The sequence below is a fragment of the Malaclemys terrapin genome, chromosome 8 (assembly GCF_027887155.1).
Source record: "Malaclemys terrapin pileata isolate rMalTer1 chromosome 8, rMalTer1.hap1, whole genome shotgun sequence".
Classification (NCBI taxonomy): domain Eukaryota; kingdom Metazoa; phylum Chordata; order Testudines; family Emydidae; genus Malaclemys; species Malaclemys terrapin.
The window spans coordinates 81,149,163-81,165,550 of NC_071512.1; the positions used below are offsets into that span (position 1 = coordinate 81,149,163).

Sequence of the window (16,388 nt, forward strand, 5' to 3'; positions counted from 1 at the left end):
AAACTTATAATACAATTGTGTGGGCTGAGCATGAGTAACGTACCTATCAGATACAAATGAATTGTCTTCTACAAAATGCATATTGACCTTTTCTTGCCAAGCTAATACAATGACATACATTACTACAACGCTATCTCATTCCCGTGCAGAGAAGACCACATACCTAAACTTAGCCTGTAAAAGGTGCCAGATGCCAGGAAAATTTATTATTGCCTCATTTTTCTACAGGAATGACAATGACAAAATAGAGAGTGCATGTCTTAGTTTTATTTCCTCACTGTCTGTCTAGCATTTGTTACATTTGTCTAGGAAATGCATCCATTATTGAACCAAATATCATCTTCTCCACTCTTTTCTGTAAGAAAAATTTTAATGCTTTCATTTTCACCTGGAGACCCTTTCATGCATGGTAATGTGAATTTGTGGTGCACCACAACTTTGATCTTCCACACTCCTAAACGACAGATTTCACTTACTGAAAGGGAATTTTAGAAGAAGATGAGATACTATCAATGAATCTATAGAAAAGAATTCTACGGGAGTTATACGGTTAATGTCCAAAAGGTCTGTTTGCCCAACTGAGTAAATCCAAAGTTCATCCTAGCTGTACTAGTGCATCTCATTGTAACAAAAGAAGTGGGACGACCATAGATGTAAAGCATGCACGACTCCTCTGAGTTTTGTCTGTGCTTCTTGGTGCCACACATATTGGCAAGACTGCTGTCAAAGCTGATTTCTAAAGGATAATCTTTGACAGCTTTTTTTCCCCAACTGCTTAGCTGTCAGTTCATGGAAATTGCTACTTGTCTTATGTAAAATGCCAGCTGACAAAGTGCCTAGTTCATTATACCACAGTAGATTAAACAAATACTGTGTTTCTGCTGAACCAGCTACGTATAGAACAAATTCTGCAGCCAGGGTATGGATCTGTAACCTTTTGTTCAGATAACTCAACTCCAGTTCCCCTAGGCTCAGGTAGGGGAGAAATCAGGAAAACATTGCACCTCCAGAAGGTTCTGCCAGATGCTGACAGGTACATGGTTTAACATCTGGAAGCGATCACTCTTCCCTCCAAAGAGGTCTCTGCTACATACACTGAATAGTTCACAGCTATTTTCAGCTTGCACTAGCTTCTTTTTCTACCATTATAATAAAAAAGGGATAATCTTGAGTATTAAATAGTTATATTTGTACAGCACTTTGAATATATAAAGACTGGCACAAGCTTAGTAAGGTGTCTTAGTGTTTGTGCATATGTAGCCCGAATGCAATCAGTTAATGTTTTTTAATTCCCCTGACTTTACTCAGATTATTGAGTTGATACACTGATAACATGATTTTTAGTAAGAATATAATTTGCCTAAATGATTGAGCTATTTTGTGTAAAAGTGGGCTGGATTGGAAGTCAGGAAATTCTGTATGCTAATCCCAGTTCTGACACTGGCTTGTTATGTGACCTTGGAAAATCAGTGCTTGTCTATATTGTGAAGCAAATTTGGCTTAAGGTAGGGTCTGAGTATAAAGTGGAATAGCTATTCCTGATTAACTCCACATCCAAAGTGGATTAAGATAATTCAGAATAAAGAATTCTTATTCCAGAATAAGAGAATCCACTCAGGAATTTGACTGGGAATAGTTTAATGCAAAAGAGCTATTCCAGACTAATTTTTCCTGCATAGACAAGCCCTCATTTAACAGCTTTGCCTCAGTATCCCTATCTGTAAATGTGGATAAATAATACTTATCTCCCTAACAGGAGTGTCAGTTAGAACTGAATCATGTACCCTTGCTCAGACTAAACTCCAATTGATACTAATGGAAGTTTTGCCCAAGTAAGGAGTATAGGATCATACTTCTCATGTTTGGGCAGCAGTCTGATTATTAGAGGTTCTATGATTATTAGCACTCTGTTGCAAAGTAGTTGCAGTATTTTCCTACAGAGGTAAAAGAAATATATAAGAAACTTGAAAATTTTACCCAATGTCTTCTAACTATGTTTCTGGTACAGTGGACTTATCCACATGGCAGAGAGTTGCTGGTTGAATGCCTAACATGCCTTTTTGTTCTGGTCTTTCATGCTCCTTAATTTTGTGCAAACCTTAGTTAACACAGTGACACACACTATATAGAAACTTTAGAGAGAGAGAGTGGTGTTAAGAACAGCTAGCATCTGCAAGTGCTGGAAAGTATGTTCAGACTTGGCATCGTAGAAGGCTTCAAAAGATTGCCCAGGCTGCTTGATATGCTTTTATACTAGGCATTGATCCAAATTCCACAGTTTGTTACTGTCACGCAAATTGTTCAATAGCAGTGAACAACTGTGGTCTTCAATTACTTAGTGCAGTACATGGGCGTTGCCTGATTTTTGGCATAAATTCTGAGTCCTCATTGACTCACAGAGATGACGTAACATGCCAAAGAAATATTTGTGATAAAACATGCTTTATTTATGCTACACGACTCATCCCAGAAATAAGTTTCAGAATCTCTAGTATGTAACCATCTTCTGCCAAAATTATCAGTTATTTTCTGAATGTAATGCCATAGCTAGAAAATCTGGCTAATATGCCAAGTGACGTAAAGGGAAACAAGAAGACTTTTTATCAATACATTAGAAGCAAGAGGAAGAACAAAGACAGGGTAGGCCCACTGCTCAGTGAAGAGGGAGAAACAGTAACAGGAAACTTGGAAATGGCAGAGATGCTTAATGACTTCTTTGTTTCGGTCTTCACCGAGAAGTCTGAAGGAATGCCTAACATAGTGAATGCTAATGGGAAGGGGGTAGGTTTAGCAGATAAAATAAAAAAGAACAAGTTAAAAATCACTTAGAAAAGTTAGATGCCTGCAAGTCACCAGGGCCTGATGAAATGCATCCTAGAATACTCAAGGAGCTAATAGAGGAGGTATCTGAGCCTCTAGCTATTATCTTTGGAAAATCATGGGAGACGGGAGAGATTCCAGAAGACTGGAAAAGGGCAAATATAGTGCCCATCTATAAAAAGGGAAATAAAAACAACCCAGGAAACTACAGACCAGTTAGTTTAACATCTGTGCCAGGGAAGATAATGGAGCAAGTAAATAAGGAAATCATCTGCAAATACTTGGAAGGTGGTAAGGTGATAGGGAATAGCCAGCATGGATTTGTAAAGAACAAATCGTGTCAAACCACTCTGATAGCTTTCTTTGAGAGGATAACGAGTCTTGTGGATAAGGAAGAAGCTGTGGATGTGGTATACCTAGACTTTAGTAAGGCATTTGATACGGTCTCGCATGATATTCTTATCGATAAACTAGGCAAATACAATTTAGATGGGGCTACTATACAGTGGGTGCATAACTGGCTGGATAACCGTACTCAGAGAGTTGTTATTAATGGTTCCCAATCATGCTGGAAAGGCATAACAAGTGGGGTTCCGCGGGGGTCTGTTTTGGGACCGGCTCTGTTCAATATCTTCATTAACGACTTAGATATTGGCATTGAAAGTACGCTTATTAAGTTTGCGGATGATACCAAACTGGGAGGGATTGCAACTGCTTTGGAGGACAGGGTCATAATTCAAAATGATCTGGACAAATTGGAGAAATGGTCTGAGGTAAACAGGATGAAGTTTAACAAAGACAAATGCAAAGTGCTCCACTTAGGAAGGAAAAATCAGTTTCACACATACAGAATGGGAAGAGACTGTCTAGGAAGGAGTACAACAGAAAGGGATCTAGGGGTTATAGTGGACCACAAGCTAAATATGAGTCAACAGTGTGATGATGTTGCAAAAAAAGCAAACGTGATTCTGGAATGTATTAACAGGTGTGTTGTGAGCAAGACCTGAGAAGTCATTCTTCTGCTCTACTCTGCTCTGGTTAGGCCTCAGCTGGAGTATTGTGTCCAGTTCTGGGCACCGCATTTCAAGAAAGATGTGGAGAAATTGGAGAGAGTCCAGAGAAGAGCAACAAGAATGATTAAAGGTCTTGAGAACATGACCTATGAAGGAAGGCTGAAAGAACTGGGTTTGTTTAGTTTGGAAAAGAGAAGACTGAGAGGGGACATGATAGCATTTTTCAGGTATCTAAAAGGGTGTCATAAGGAGGAGGGAGAAAACTTGTTCACCTTAGCCTCTAAGGATAGAACAAGAAGCAATGGGCTTAAACTGCAGCAAGGGAGGTTTAGGTTGGACATTAGGAAAAAGTTCCTAACTGTCAGGGTAGTTAAACTCTGGAATAAATTGCCTAGGGAGGTTGTGGAATCTCCATCTCTGGAGATATTTAAGAGTAGGTTAGATAAATGTCTATCAGGGATGGTCTAGACTGTATTTGGTCCTGCCATGCGGGCAGGGGACTGGACTTGATGACCTCTCGAGATCACTTCCAGTCCTAGAATCTATGAATCTATGATTTTGTCAAACTGATGGAATTTTACTTTTTCTTGTTGATTTTTTCTGTTCTGACAAACCTTTAAAATAATATCTTCTTTCAAATCTGCTGCTTTCTTTTGAAAGTGACCTGACGTATTCACACGTGCTTTCACAAGTACATTCCTGTAATTCAACTTTCCTCTGTCCCTCTTAAGACTTTCTCATTGGCACTGTCAAATAAGTCACTGTAGTGTCATTGAATATTCATACTTTTCTATGTGAACATACAGTCTGTTTCCCCTATTTTCTCTTTCTAGCTACCAATTTTCATGTTGTTTAAGTGTTGTGCATAGTACCTTCTAATCTGGTCCCTGTTAGAATGGTGGTGTTTTTTGTTTTTATTTGTTGCTGAATTCATTTAGGATACTTTCCTTGTGACACCTCTTTCTTTTCTGTCTAGCAGATGGCATCTCTACTGACTTCCACTAGCACCTGTCTGAACTGACTATATTAGGAAAACACAAAGTCTCTGTAATAATGTCATCCATAAAGTGATGAAATAAATATACTCCATGAATCTTGAAAGAATGAAGGTGATTATAGCTGACCCTGTAGCTTTTTGGATTACTGCATATGCTATTATGATGAATTTTAACATTACACTAATCAGACTGTGTAATTGTTGTGTGTACTGTTAATTTATATGTAAACTGAATAATTTTTGCTACCCTTACCATCAATATGCACAATTTGGCTCCTAGTGCATCTGTTCATAGACACTGTTAATGACATGTCACGGTTACAAAAATATTAACCTCAAAAAGCTAGTTTTGATTTACATTTAAATTGCAGCTGTACCTTTAAATACCTACATGTAGCATTTTGGTTTATAGCATATTCAATACTTTGTTTCTATAACTTTGTGTCCGTATATAATATTTTATATGTTCAAAGCAATGTTGTAGTGGTAAAAAAAGAAGTGGGTAAACTAACCTAAACTAAACTCCACATTCCCCAAATGAGAAGTGGATAAATTCCATTTGCCTGTGTTTATCCACAATGCTACTGGTTCAAAGTGCATTGTATTCTTTGCATAAGGATCTCTGTCGATAAACAGCCTCCCTCCTCCTCAGAAACAGAATGGCATACAAAAGCTGTTAGAAACAAATTCTATATATTTAATCCTTCCATACAGCACTATCATAAGTTTATGATATATAGACCTATAGATTCTATTGTCCATCTGAGATTATCCCATGTCAGTGATAATTACTACAGGAGAACCACATTATTCTATCATATAATAAGTGCATGTGATGGCAGCATCACCTAATATCCCATATTCCTGCAATTTTTGGTAAGAGATTAAAAAAAAAGGTAACAGTTTACAATTAAATTACATATTTTGAATTTTGAAAATCTAAAATGATTAGAACTACTCTATTCAGTGATTGTGAGACCACTATTTTCAACACATGCTATTTCTTATTATGGAACCTATATTTATTCTAATTATTGACTAATCTTACCATTTCTTCTTCTGGCTAAAATCATGCTAACCAAAAAAAATAAATAAGTGTGTGTCATTAGCGAAAACCATGATTTATAATGATAAAAATAAAAAATGATGCTTTGATAAATGTAGACTCATCAAATTTTATGTATGTGTTCCAATTCTCTCTTCAAGATCCTCAATAGTTTGTCATTCTCCTAAATAACAGAGGTTATATGCCTGTTTGTATACTGAAAATACATTTAATACCCATATTTATATAGCTCTTCAAATAACTACACACATGTGGTCATTTCAATGACCAGGGAAGGAACCTGGGAAGTACTTCACTGAAGATGCTGGATAAGGCCTAGGAGGAGAGATTCCAAAGCAAAAAAATGGCTGAGGGAAAAGTGAAGTAAGGTGGGTCTTTCTTTGAGTGGACAGTTACTTCATAGTTTAGGTCCCTGGGCTGGAGGCTGGACTAGAGGGTGAGACTGGACTCCTACTTGCTGCTACCTCATGGAAGTGGAAATCCCTGCAATGAAGAGAAAAGATGCTGTAGTGCAGAAGGGGGAGAAGGCAGACAGGCCCTCAAGGGAGGACAGTGATCCAGTAAAAAGACTTGGAGATTTGATGGTTTGTTTTTAATTTCCTTTGAACTTCTACTTGGGGCTCATGCTGCCCTGGAGGAACTCAATCGTCCAACCAAACTACCCCACCACCAGAGGGAGACTTTGGCCCAGTGTGGGGAAACTGTCAGAGCTGTGCATCTTGACAGAGACAGGTCAGCCGCCTTTCTACAATACCCAAATTAGATGTTAATTAACATGAAGCCAAAGACATGCAGGTACAGTTATATGAATGATTTGGCTATCTAAATGCCCTTGTGGTTATTTGAATAATTGTAAATTAAAATATAGGAATTCAGTTATGGAAATGATCAGCTATCCAAGTAAATACTCCTGAATTTATTGGAAATAAAACTGATGTAATTCAAAGTTTTGCACAGATTTCCATGGAGCCAGGATTTCACGTTTGCTGTTTATCTCAATGTACAAAAGTTACTTGGCACCTGATCCTGGAATTAGCTCCATTGCCCCATTGGCCTTTAAGCCTTATTAAGTCCCTGCTCCTATTGAAATCAGTAGCAAAACTCCCATTGGTTTCATGGTACAGAGTCTGGCCCCATTCTGGTAAATAATTGGTAGACAGTGACATTATGCATGTATACTATATGATTTTCAAATGAATATACCATTGTTTCTAATACCAGCGTTTTAAAATGCTAAACCAATGTGAAAACCTCAAGTTTTGCTTTGATTTTAAAAATGTCAAAAATAGCCTTATTTTGCATTAAAAAAACTACACACAACAAAACCTAACTCAAAAACTGAATGTTTACGAGATATTTCTCTGAAACAGGACCAAATAAGGGCAAGAGTATCACATTTCTGAAAAGTGTGAAACTTCTTTCAATTGAAAGTAAATTTTCCATGAGTACATGCAAAACTTTGATTTTTTTTTTCATGTTTTTATGTGAAACAGGACAGGCCATTTCATGGAAGTTTTGAGAAAGGAAAAAATATCAAGAACTAAATGAGACAGAGAGAGAGAGATGCTTTTGTCACCTTTGTACAACTATTTTTGAACGAATGTATTACACAAGTTGAAGGTACCACACTTCACGTGTTCTCATTTTGTTTTCAAACATAACTTCCTTTAACAAAATACAGTGCTGGGATGGGCAGGACTATACTTTAAAAACTGCAGCTGTGCCACTGCAGTGCTTTAGTGCAGATGCTGCTATGCCACCAGGAGAACTTCTCCTGTCACCATAGTTAATCCACCTCTACAAGAGGCAGTAGCTATGTTGAGAGGAGAAGCCCTCCTGTTGACACAGTGCTGTCTCTATCAGGGTTAGATCGGTATAACTGTCGCTCGATGGTGTGGATTTTTCACACCCCTGAGCAACCTAGTTATATGGATGCAAGTTTATAGTGTAGACCTGGCCTAAGAAACTGCTCTTGAAAAATTATTAGCAACTCAGACTTCAAGATGGCCCTAAATATCCTCCCTCCTCAGCTCTGGGGAAAGTTTGGATTTGCATCTGGAATCAAATTCTGTTGACTGGACACCTCACTACCAAAAAGAGGTTTAGAGCTGAAGAGCCGTCTCCCATCCCTGCACATTGAGGGTGCAATATATACACCTGGTCCTTCCATGGGTGCACGATGGGGAGGGGAGGAAGGGCATAAAGAACCTCTTCCTCCTCTCCCTGCCACCCTCACTTGCAGGGGAGCCCTCCTCTAGGAACTGGCACCCAGGTTCAGAATGTGGCCTATATGCTTTCAGAGGAATCCAGATACAGTGAAGTCTCAGTGAATGAGGGCCTGGGCTAGGGTGCCCAGATAACAAATATGAAAAATCAGGTTTCAGAGTAGCAGTCGTGTTGCCACAAGTACTCCTGTTCTTCTTTTTATGAAAAATCAGGATTGCCGGGGGGGAGGGAGGGAGGGGTAATAGGCACTTATATAAGAAAAAGCCCCAAATATTGGAACTGTCCCCATAGAATCGGGACATCTGCTCACCCTAGCCTGGGCACCTGCCCCATCTTCCTCTCGCCACACAGTCTGCAGCCAGCTAGCTCCAAGCTGTGCAGCAGCTGAGCGCTCTCCTCCAGCTCCCCCCCACCCCTCCAGGAACAGGTCCTACAGCTCCCCCGCAACCCAACCTTGCAACCCAAAAACCAGGTAAAGGGCTCTGCCAAAACGACCAATCAGGTGCTTCGATCCAAGCAGCCAGCCAATGGGAACTCCCTTGGAACCGCACCAATGGTGGGCTGCCTATTCAGGCAGAGCCGCGTGAGCTCTACCCCGCGGGGACGGAAGTGGGTGCGGGGCCCGGCTGCTGTGCAGTGAGCGCGCGGCGGTGCCTGCTCCTCGTCTCCCAGCATGGCCGGGCTGAGCAGCGGCAGTGGCAGCGGCGGCGGCGGCGGCTCCAGCCTGGGGCGGTGCAGCCACGCCGTGGTGCGGGCGCCGCCCGAGTCGCTGCCCCAGCACGCGCTGCGGATAGAGAAGAGCAAGGAGGTGGACTTCGCCCGGGCCGAGCGGGAGTACCAGCTCTACGTTGGGGTGCTCAAGAACAAGCTGGGGCTGCAGGTGCTGGAGCTGCCGGCCGACGAGAGCCTGCCCGACTGTATCTTCGTGGAGGACGTGGCCGTGGTGTGCGAGGAAACCGCCCTGATCACCCGGCCGGGGGCCCCCAGCAGGAGAAAAGAGGTACCAGCTGCAGGGGGAGTGTGGGCGGGGGGAGGCTCGCTGAGCACGGGCGGGTCTCCAGCCCTTGAGCCCCACCTGGGGAGAGCTTCTCCCCCCTCAACTCCCAGTCTCCGCGTGGTCTCCTCTAAGATCTCTGTAACTTCCCGGGCGGGGGCAGAGCCCATGGTCCCCAGAATCCCAGGCTGGGTCATTTTCTGATCGGACTTCGTCTGTGACGTTTTATTTTAACTTAATGCAGAACAGAGCCGGTGCAAATGCACGGAATTAAACCGAAGATCTCTGTGGGAAATGTTTGCAAGGAATATCTGTTCCGGGAAGGCAGCAGGGTATACAGAGTGCGGTGCTGTAAGGCGTGGCAGGTTGGTGGCATGATGGGAGAGGAGAGTCAGAAGATGCTCAATGCACTTGCAGTCTCTCTTTCCCACAATGAACTCCAACCTGAGTGCTTATGAAGAAGCTTTCCCATTCTTAGCACAAAAGCCAAGCTTGGGAAGAACACGTCTGACTTAGTTCTCAGTTGTGCAGTGAATCACCTACAATTTGTATCAGAAAGAAAATGAATCCAGATGTATGTTCTTCTTGTCTTGGCAGTGCTGTAATGTTGACTGCAAATTGACTAGTCTGAAAAACGGATCTAGTCCTGTTTCTTTCGCAACTAGTTGTGCTTAACAAACATGTCAGGATGTCTATCATTTTGTTGCACGAAATAGATCACTCTGATGTGTTTTAAGACCTCCTGAAGCCCTTTATAGTAAATCACAGCAGTTCTTTGTAAGTTTAAACACAATCCAGGGAGGTGATACAAAAATGTTACAAAAAACAATTAACAACTCCAGATATATGTGGAACACTGCACAAGACTCAACGTGAATCTAATACATATGTAGATGTAGTATAAATCTAAATTCAATCTTACGTTAGAGAAACTGGATGGAAACATTGAATTTATTCCGTTTCACTAACATTTCTATTGAATGTGTATTACTCCTTTAAAACACTGAAAGATGGTGTGTGCAGTTTTGTGGGTTTTTTACATATGAACAAACAAAAATGCACACCTACATAATTTAGTGTGACGTATGTCCCTGTAACAGATTATAATATATTGATATATTATTAAAGTGTTCATCTTATTAATTCAGCAGGTTGTATAAGCACTGTGTTGCAGTTTTGAGTGCAGAAATTTAATATCTTTCCTGGGTGTAGCCCTTGTGATGGTGGTCAGGGCATGTGTACACTAGCGTTAAGCACACTTTTAAAATGTGCAGTCAGTTTAGTTTCTCAAATACACTTAAATATAAATTGACTAAAAAGCCATTGTCACAGTCAGAGAATATTTGAACTTACTGTGCAACACTTTTTTAAATAGTGTGATCTCTAGGGATTCTAGGTGTCTTGGATGCTTGGGATTCAATAATTTAAGTGGGCTTCAGTGTTTTCTTCTTCATTAAGCTGTAATACCACCCTCCGACATCTTCATATGTGTTTATGACCATTCTAAGTCACATCTTCACTTGGAGTCCTTCAACAGTGTATTAATGAAATAGTATTTCCCCCCCTTTTCATATAAGAGGATATCTAATAACACTCCTCCCAGTTTCAGGTTACTGATGTACCCTATACCCAGGGCAGAAGTGGCTCATGTCAGGAAGCACCTTTGCATTCAGTTCAGACAAGCAGGGAGAAGATCAGCCAACCAGAAAATGAAATAAAAGCAGTCAGCAAAGGATGATTTGGGAAAAGTCTGAAGCAGATTAGCAGCTAAGAGAAATCAGGGAGTTAGATAATGCAATAACAACCAAGATCTGTCATGGAAGAATAATTCTCTGTTACAAATAAGTAGTACTTTATTTTAGTAGAACTGTTTTAAACAGCACGCTGTATAAATCTGCACAACATTTTTATTGCTTGCTCTTGCCATTCCTCAGTAAAGATTTCATAGAATGTAGGGAAATGGTTGCAAGTTGTTAAGAGTTTATTATTTTTGCATCATATTTACTAGTGTGTTATGAATAGTTATCAATAAATTACTACAATGTAAACTTGGACTCCTTGTTTCTCTTTTCAGTTTTAATTTGCAGTATTTATTAACCTGCACAGTACAGTAATTCATAATGGGTCTTCAGTTTTTGGTGCAAATTAGTAATAGTTCTGATATATTCAGAATAAATTCTTTTTATAAAGTGTTAAGTGTATCTTAATCTCTCACATTTCAGGACATTCAGAACAAGGATGCCTATGGTCCCCTTTACCCAGCCTTTTGTGTGCATATGAGTTATTTGTGTCAATACAATATAATTTTAACATGAATGCCTTAAACCCAATTGTGCAGTCATGGTGCACCTATGATTTCTGTATGGTAGAAACCAGTGGAAAACCTTGGGCACAGGAATGGAGACTCTGCATTTAACAAATAGGTGCAAGTGACTCAGTTACTGCTACAGGAACCTTTGCTCTGAAATTCCAGTCTTTATGTTTGACACTTCAAACCTGTTCATCAAACCAGTTCCCTCTCTGCATTCAAATGCATCGTTAACTAATTTCTGTCACCTTGCCTCTAATAAGTGAGATGGGGTTAGGGAATAAAATGTACCTCCCCCCCCGCCCCCACCAAGTTGGGAACATGTCTTACTGTGTATTCACATCATCTTTATTGTAACACTTCTCTTCCTCATTCCAATTCCCCTCCCTTTTTGTCCCTCACTGCTCTTTCACAATACCTATTCACAGATGAGCTGTTGGGTAGGGCTGGGTCTTTACTTGTTTCTTTGAAGCTGCTAGCATACTTTTGGGCCCTCAGGAAATTTTATTAGAGAATATTTGAAAAATAAACAATACAGAAAATTTGAGGCATCAGTTATTGGTCATTGGGGGATGTTAGTGTTTTTGGGGTTGGGCAGCACACATAATATATACAGACTGCAATGTCCCCAATGGGGAGGGGGTAAACCGGTGGGCGGGATCAGGAAACAGCCAATAAGCGGTGAGGGTCTATCAATCATACAGAAAGTAGAGACAGTCATGGGTAGAAGTAAGTGGGCTGGGTAATGGGGATGGGGTGACCCTCACGTGGTGGGATTCAGTTAGGTTCGGTGGGTTCAGGGCTCAGGGGATAAAGTCCAGCAGGGGGGGTTTATAGGTCTCTTCCCCCTTGTGGGTGCATGAGGTCTCCCCGGCTCACTCTCGGTATTGGCGATGGCCGGTGATGTGCTCTGTGTAGATGTCCCGGGACCAACGAATAATGTGCCATTTACCTAGATTCTTTGCATTTAGTTTTCCTTTTAATTCATTTTTTTAATGTCTTGTCAAACAGTGCAACTGTCTGAGAGATTGCGCAAATCTCTCATTCAAGAACATGCACATGCATGTATTTGGAGGAGTGTAACCAGATATGTGCTTAAAAAGGTAATGACATCAAAGTAGTATGTGGGTGCAGTATGTTACTTTCAAATGCAGCTGTTTCTAAACCAGACTTCAAGAGAACTTTCACGGAACCTATACCATGACCCGCTGGCATGATTATTTATGCCCGTGTAGAGTCCTGGTGACTTCAGTGGAGCTCTATGTCATGGGCTCTCAACCTTTCCAAACTACTGTACCCATTTCAGGAGTCTGATTTGTCTTACGTACCCCCAGGTTTCACCTCACTTAAAAACAACTTGCTTACAAAAATCAGACATAAAAATACAGAAGTGTCACAACACGCTATTACTGACGAAGTGCTTGCTTTCTCATTTTTACCATATCGTAAAATAAATCAATTGGAATATAAATATTGTACTTACATTTGTGTATAGTATATAGAGCAGTATCAACAAGTCATTGTATGAAATTTTAGTTTGTACTGATTTCTCTAGTGCTTTTTATGTAGCCTGTTGTAAAATTAGGCAAATATCTAGATGAGTTGATGTACCCCTGGAAGCCCTCTGCGTACCCCGAGAGTTGTGCATACCCTGAGTTGAAAACCACTCCTCTGTGTGAACGTAAGGGGCCATGCTAAGCTTAGAATACAGGTGTCATCTCTCCCTAAGGTATAGAATTGCCAACACTATGTTATGAGTTGTAATAAATGGACAGATTGTCTGGATCCAGGTCTGTGCTTAGAAGGAGCCCAGAAGCTTGTAATGTAAAGATTCAGCAAGGGGGCCAATGCAAAATGTGGCAGCAGCTTGTGGGAGACAGGCAGGAGGTAGAAGGCTCCTGCTACACAACTGATTGCTACTGATGGCACTGGCAGGAGGTGGGGCTCACTCAACTCAAGAGAAGGCTGTAGTAGGCAGATCTGGGGCAAGAAATGAGCATGTCTGGCCCACCCTTGGGTCCCATCTTGTGCTGATGCAGAGGGATCTGAGAGGGATAGGATGTAGCAGTATAACTAAATGGGGGTATTTATGGATTTTTTTTTTCCCTACAGTTGATGTGGTCCATAGAGCAAGGACTAAAGTGCAGGCATGGAATCAGCTGTAAAATGAGAAGAGGGGAGTTTGGGGTTTTTGTTTGTTTGTTTGTTTGTTTTTCTTTTAAGAAAGTTCGTTTTCCAGACACTCATTGGGCTGGGACTTTAAAGGCGGGTGGATGAGCTGGACAGCCTGAGGCTGAGGAGGCAGTGAAAGAGGCTAATGTGGAGGGAATCTGGGAAAGAAAACAGGGTGGTCTATATTGGGAGGAAATGTTTATGTGGGGAGCTGGAGCAAAATTTTGGCAGATCTGGGCCCTTGATACCTTTTTTTCTGCTCCTGGTAATAAAAAGCAGTGAACAGGGTGAAATTAATTATATGTTGGCTATTACAAATGCCAGCCAGGTGATAAAATGTTTAACTTTCCCATTAACCAAAAACCACAAGATGGCGTAACCCCAATTGGGACAAGCATGTACAAAAATTAAAAAGGACTATTCTGGAGGGGCTGTGTATGGTAACGAATTATCCTTGAGTTAGCTAAATTGTCTACTTCATAGTAATATAAAACCCAGCTGTATTTATGTAATGTTTCCTTGTTGAATCCATGCTCAATCACAGCACCATTAAATTTCACTGTATTTGGAAAGGTACAGTCAAACTCGTCAGTATTTGTATATGTGCAATACATACTTGTTCAAGCTGATTTTGAAAGCTCTAAATTAAACAATGAAACACTAAATAGAAAGGAATCCATACCCGATCCCATTCATAACATAACCACATTTACAGAGACATTTTCTCTAATGGAGTATTGTATGTAGGAGAGACACAGGAAGGGATGAAGCTCAGGTATATTTATACTGAAAACATTATTATTCATCATGTCTACTGTGTCTAAAATCAGTTTTGACTATTCTAATGCAGGTTGACACAGTTAATTCCTAAGAAACCATATCTCAAATAAATCATGAATATGTTAAGATCTACTTTGCAACACTTCAGCAGGTACAGATTGACTTACGTTCATCAAGTGAATGGTCCATAGGTGCTTATAAATTAAAAAAAAAAAAAAGAAAAGGAAAACCCCATATTCTACACTTATTTGCTCTAATGACTGGAACATCCACTGTGAATTACTTAATTTTGTGTATTTGAAAAATAAGTGAACAAATGTAAAAACAATCCAGGGTATTGCATCATAAACTATATATTGTTTGTCTTACTGGTGTAGTTCTTAATTACTTATGACAGTACTTCATACTGGGAATGAGACCTCACAGCAGCACTCTGTTATGAAATCTGTGTTGAGGAGTGAGGTGAGACCACCGTTTCTCTGTTTATGGTCACCATTTCTTAGGGTATGTCTATACTATCCGCCAGATCAGCGGCCAGTGATCGATTCAGCGGGGTCAATTTATCGCGTCTAGTCTAGACATGATAAATCAACCCCAGAGTGCTCTCCCATTGACTCCTGTACTTCGCCACTGCAAGAGGGGCAGGCAGAGTCGACGGGGGAGTGGCAGCAGTCGACTCACCACAGTGAAGACACCTTGGTGAGTAGATCTAAGTACGTTGACTTCAGCTACATTATTCACGTAGCTGAAGTTGCGTAACTTAGATCGATTTCCCCCCCCCCCCCCCCCCCCCCGGGGTAGACCAGGCCTTATTTATTTCAATCTTTTTCTGGTACTTCACAATGTCAGAATCACAGGGCTAGCTGCACCTCTATCTGTCTCTTCCTGATCTCTCTGAGTGCATTCCTTCAGGGGTCAGGCTGCCTTTACCTTTCTTTGGGTGGAATTTGGCAATTCTCCCACTGTTAGACTATGCCCTGGGATTCAGTACCATGTGTATAGTCTCTGGGCTTGCTCATCGGATCCAACTAGGTTTGGCACCTGCGGTCCTTTCCTTTGGCAGTGTGTGACCAGTGGTGTTTGTATTGATCACACAGCCTTCTTAAAAGCAAAACATTGTTTATTTTACCAATAGGAACAATGTGTTCAGAGAAAAGGGGTTTTAAAAGAACAGTAAATCTGCATGCATGTCTAGCTTACCTAAAGACGTTCCATTCTGTAATGATGGCCAGGGCAGGACTAGCTTCTCCAGATACCCCAGCAGATGCATGTTAGTCTGGCTTTTCCAAACAGCTCCTCAACAGCTACCCCCCCCCCCCCCAAGAGAGAAGCGAGCTTTTAATGCAGCCAGAGTTGATTTGTTCTTGTCAGCTCACGTGCTTTTTATTTTATTCTATGGATTTCTATGGACAAAGCCAGTCTGGTAGGCTTAACAGGAGGTTAAGCCACACTCCTCAAAGCCAGTGGCTCTGCCCCGTGCCCTGTAACATCACCCTTAAGTGTTTGCAGAAGGCGGAAGGGTGGCTTATCTCGAGTTACCCTTCATCCCTTCCTGCTTGTTTTTCCTTGCTATTAAAATAAACCAACATAAATAAACCAACATATTCATATAATAAACATCCCTATAAACAGGTCAATATACAATAGTAATAAATTATTACAGAGCAGCTCCATGTCTGTCATAGCTAGGTTCAGCATGTTGTTTAAAACAATATTTAAATCAGTATAATTTTAAAATTGCAGTATAATCCATTCACTTTATTAGACTCTCCATAATAGGAAAACTAGCCCTCCATACCCCAACCTCTACTTTAACTGAAAAGTCTTTCTTGTCCCCATAAAAAGACCGATTAGAGCATAGGCATATTTATTTGGAAACTTTGTTTACTGATCAGTCTCATAAATAAGATATGGGATAAAATTTTCAAGAATGCTTAAGTGATTTAGGGCTTGTATTCATTGCAAAGTTAACTTGAGTGCTGCCTGTAACTCAAACTCTATACACACATTCA

General features: G+C 40.8%; 1 protein-coding gene across 2 annotated transcripts in view; it reads left to right on the forward strand.

Annotated features, from left to right (window-relative positions):
• Window positions 1–16,388, forward strand: part of DDAH1 (dimethylarginine dimethylaminohydrolase 1) — a 145,913-nt gene that overhangs the window by 46,131 nt on the left and 83,394 nt on the right. Inside the window, exon 1 of one of the 2 annotated variants that reach the window (XM_054037402.1) lies at window positions 8,656–9,122. The exons of the other annotated variant lie outside the window; for it this stretch is intronic. Coding sequence (XP_053893377.1) covers window positions 8,796–9,122 — 327 coding nt within the window. The 5' untranslated portion in view covers window positions 8,656–8,795. Of the gene's footprint in view, window positions 1–8,655; window positions 9,123–16,388 lie in introns of those variants that run through there. 2 annotated transcript variants of the gene reach the window in all.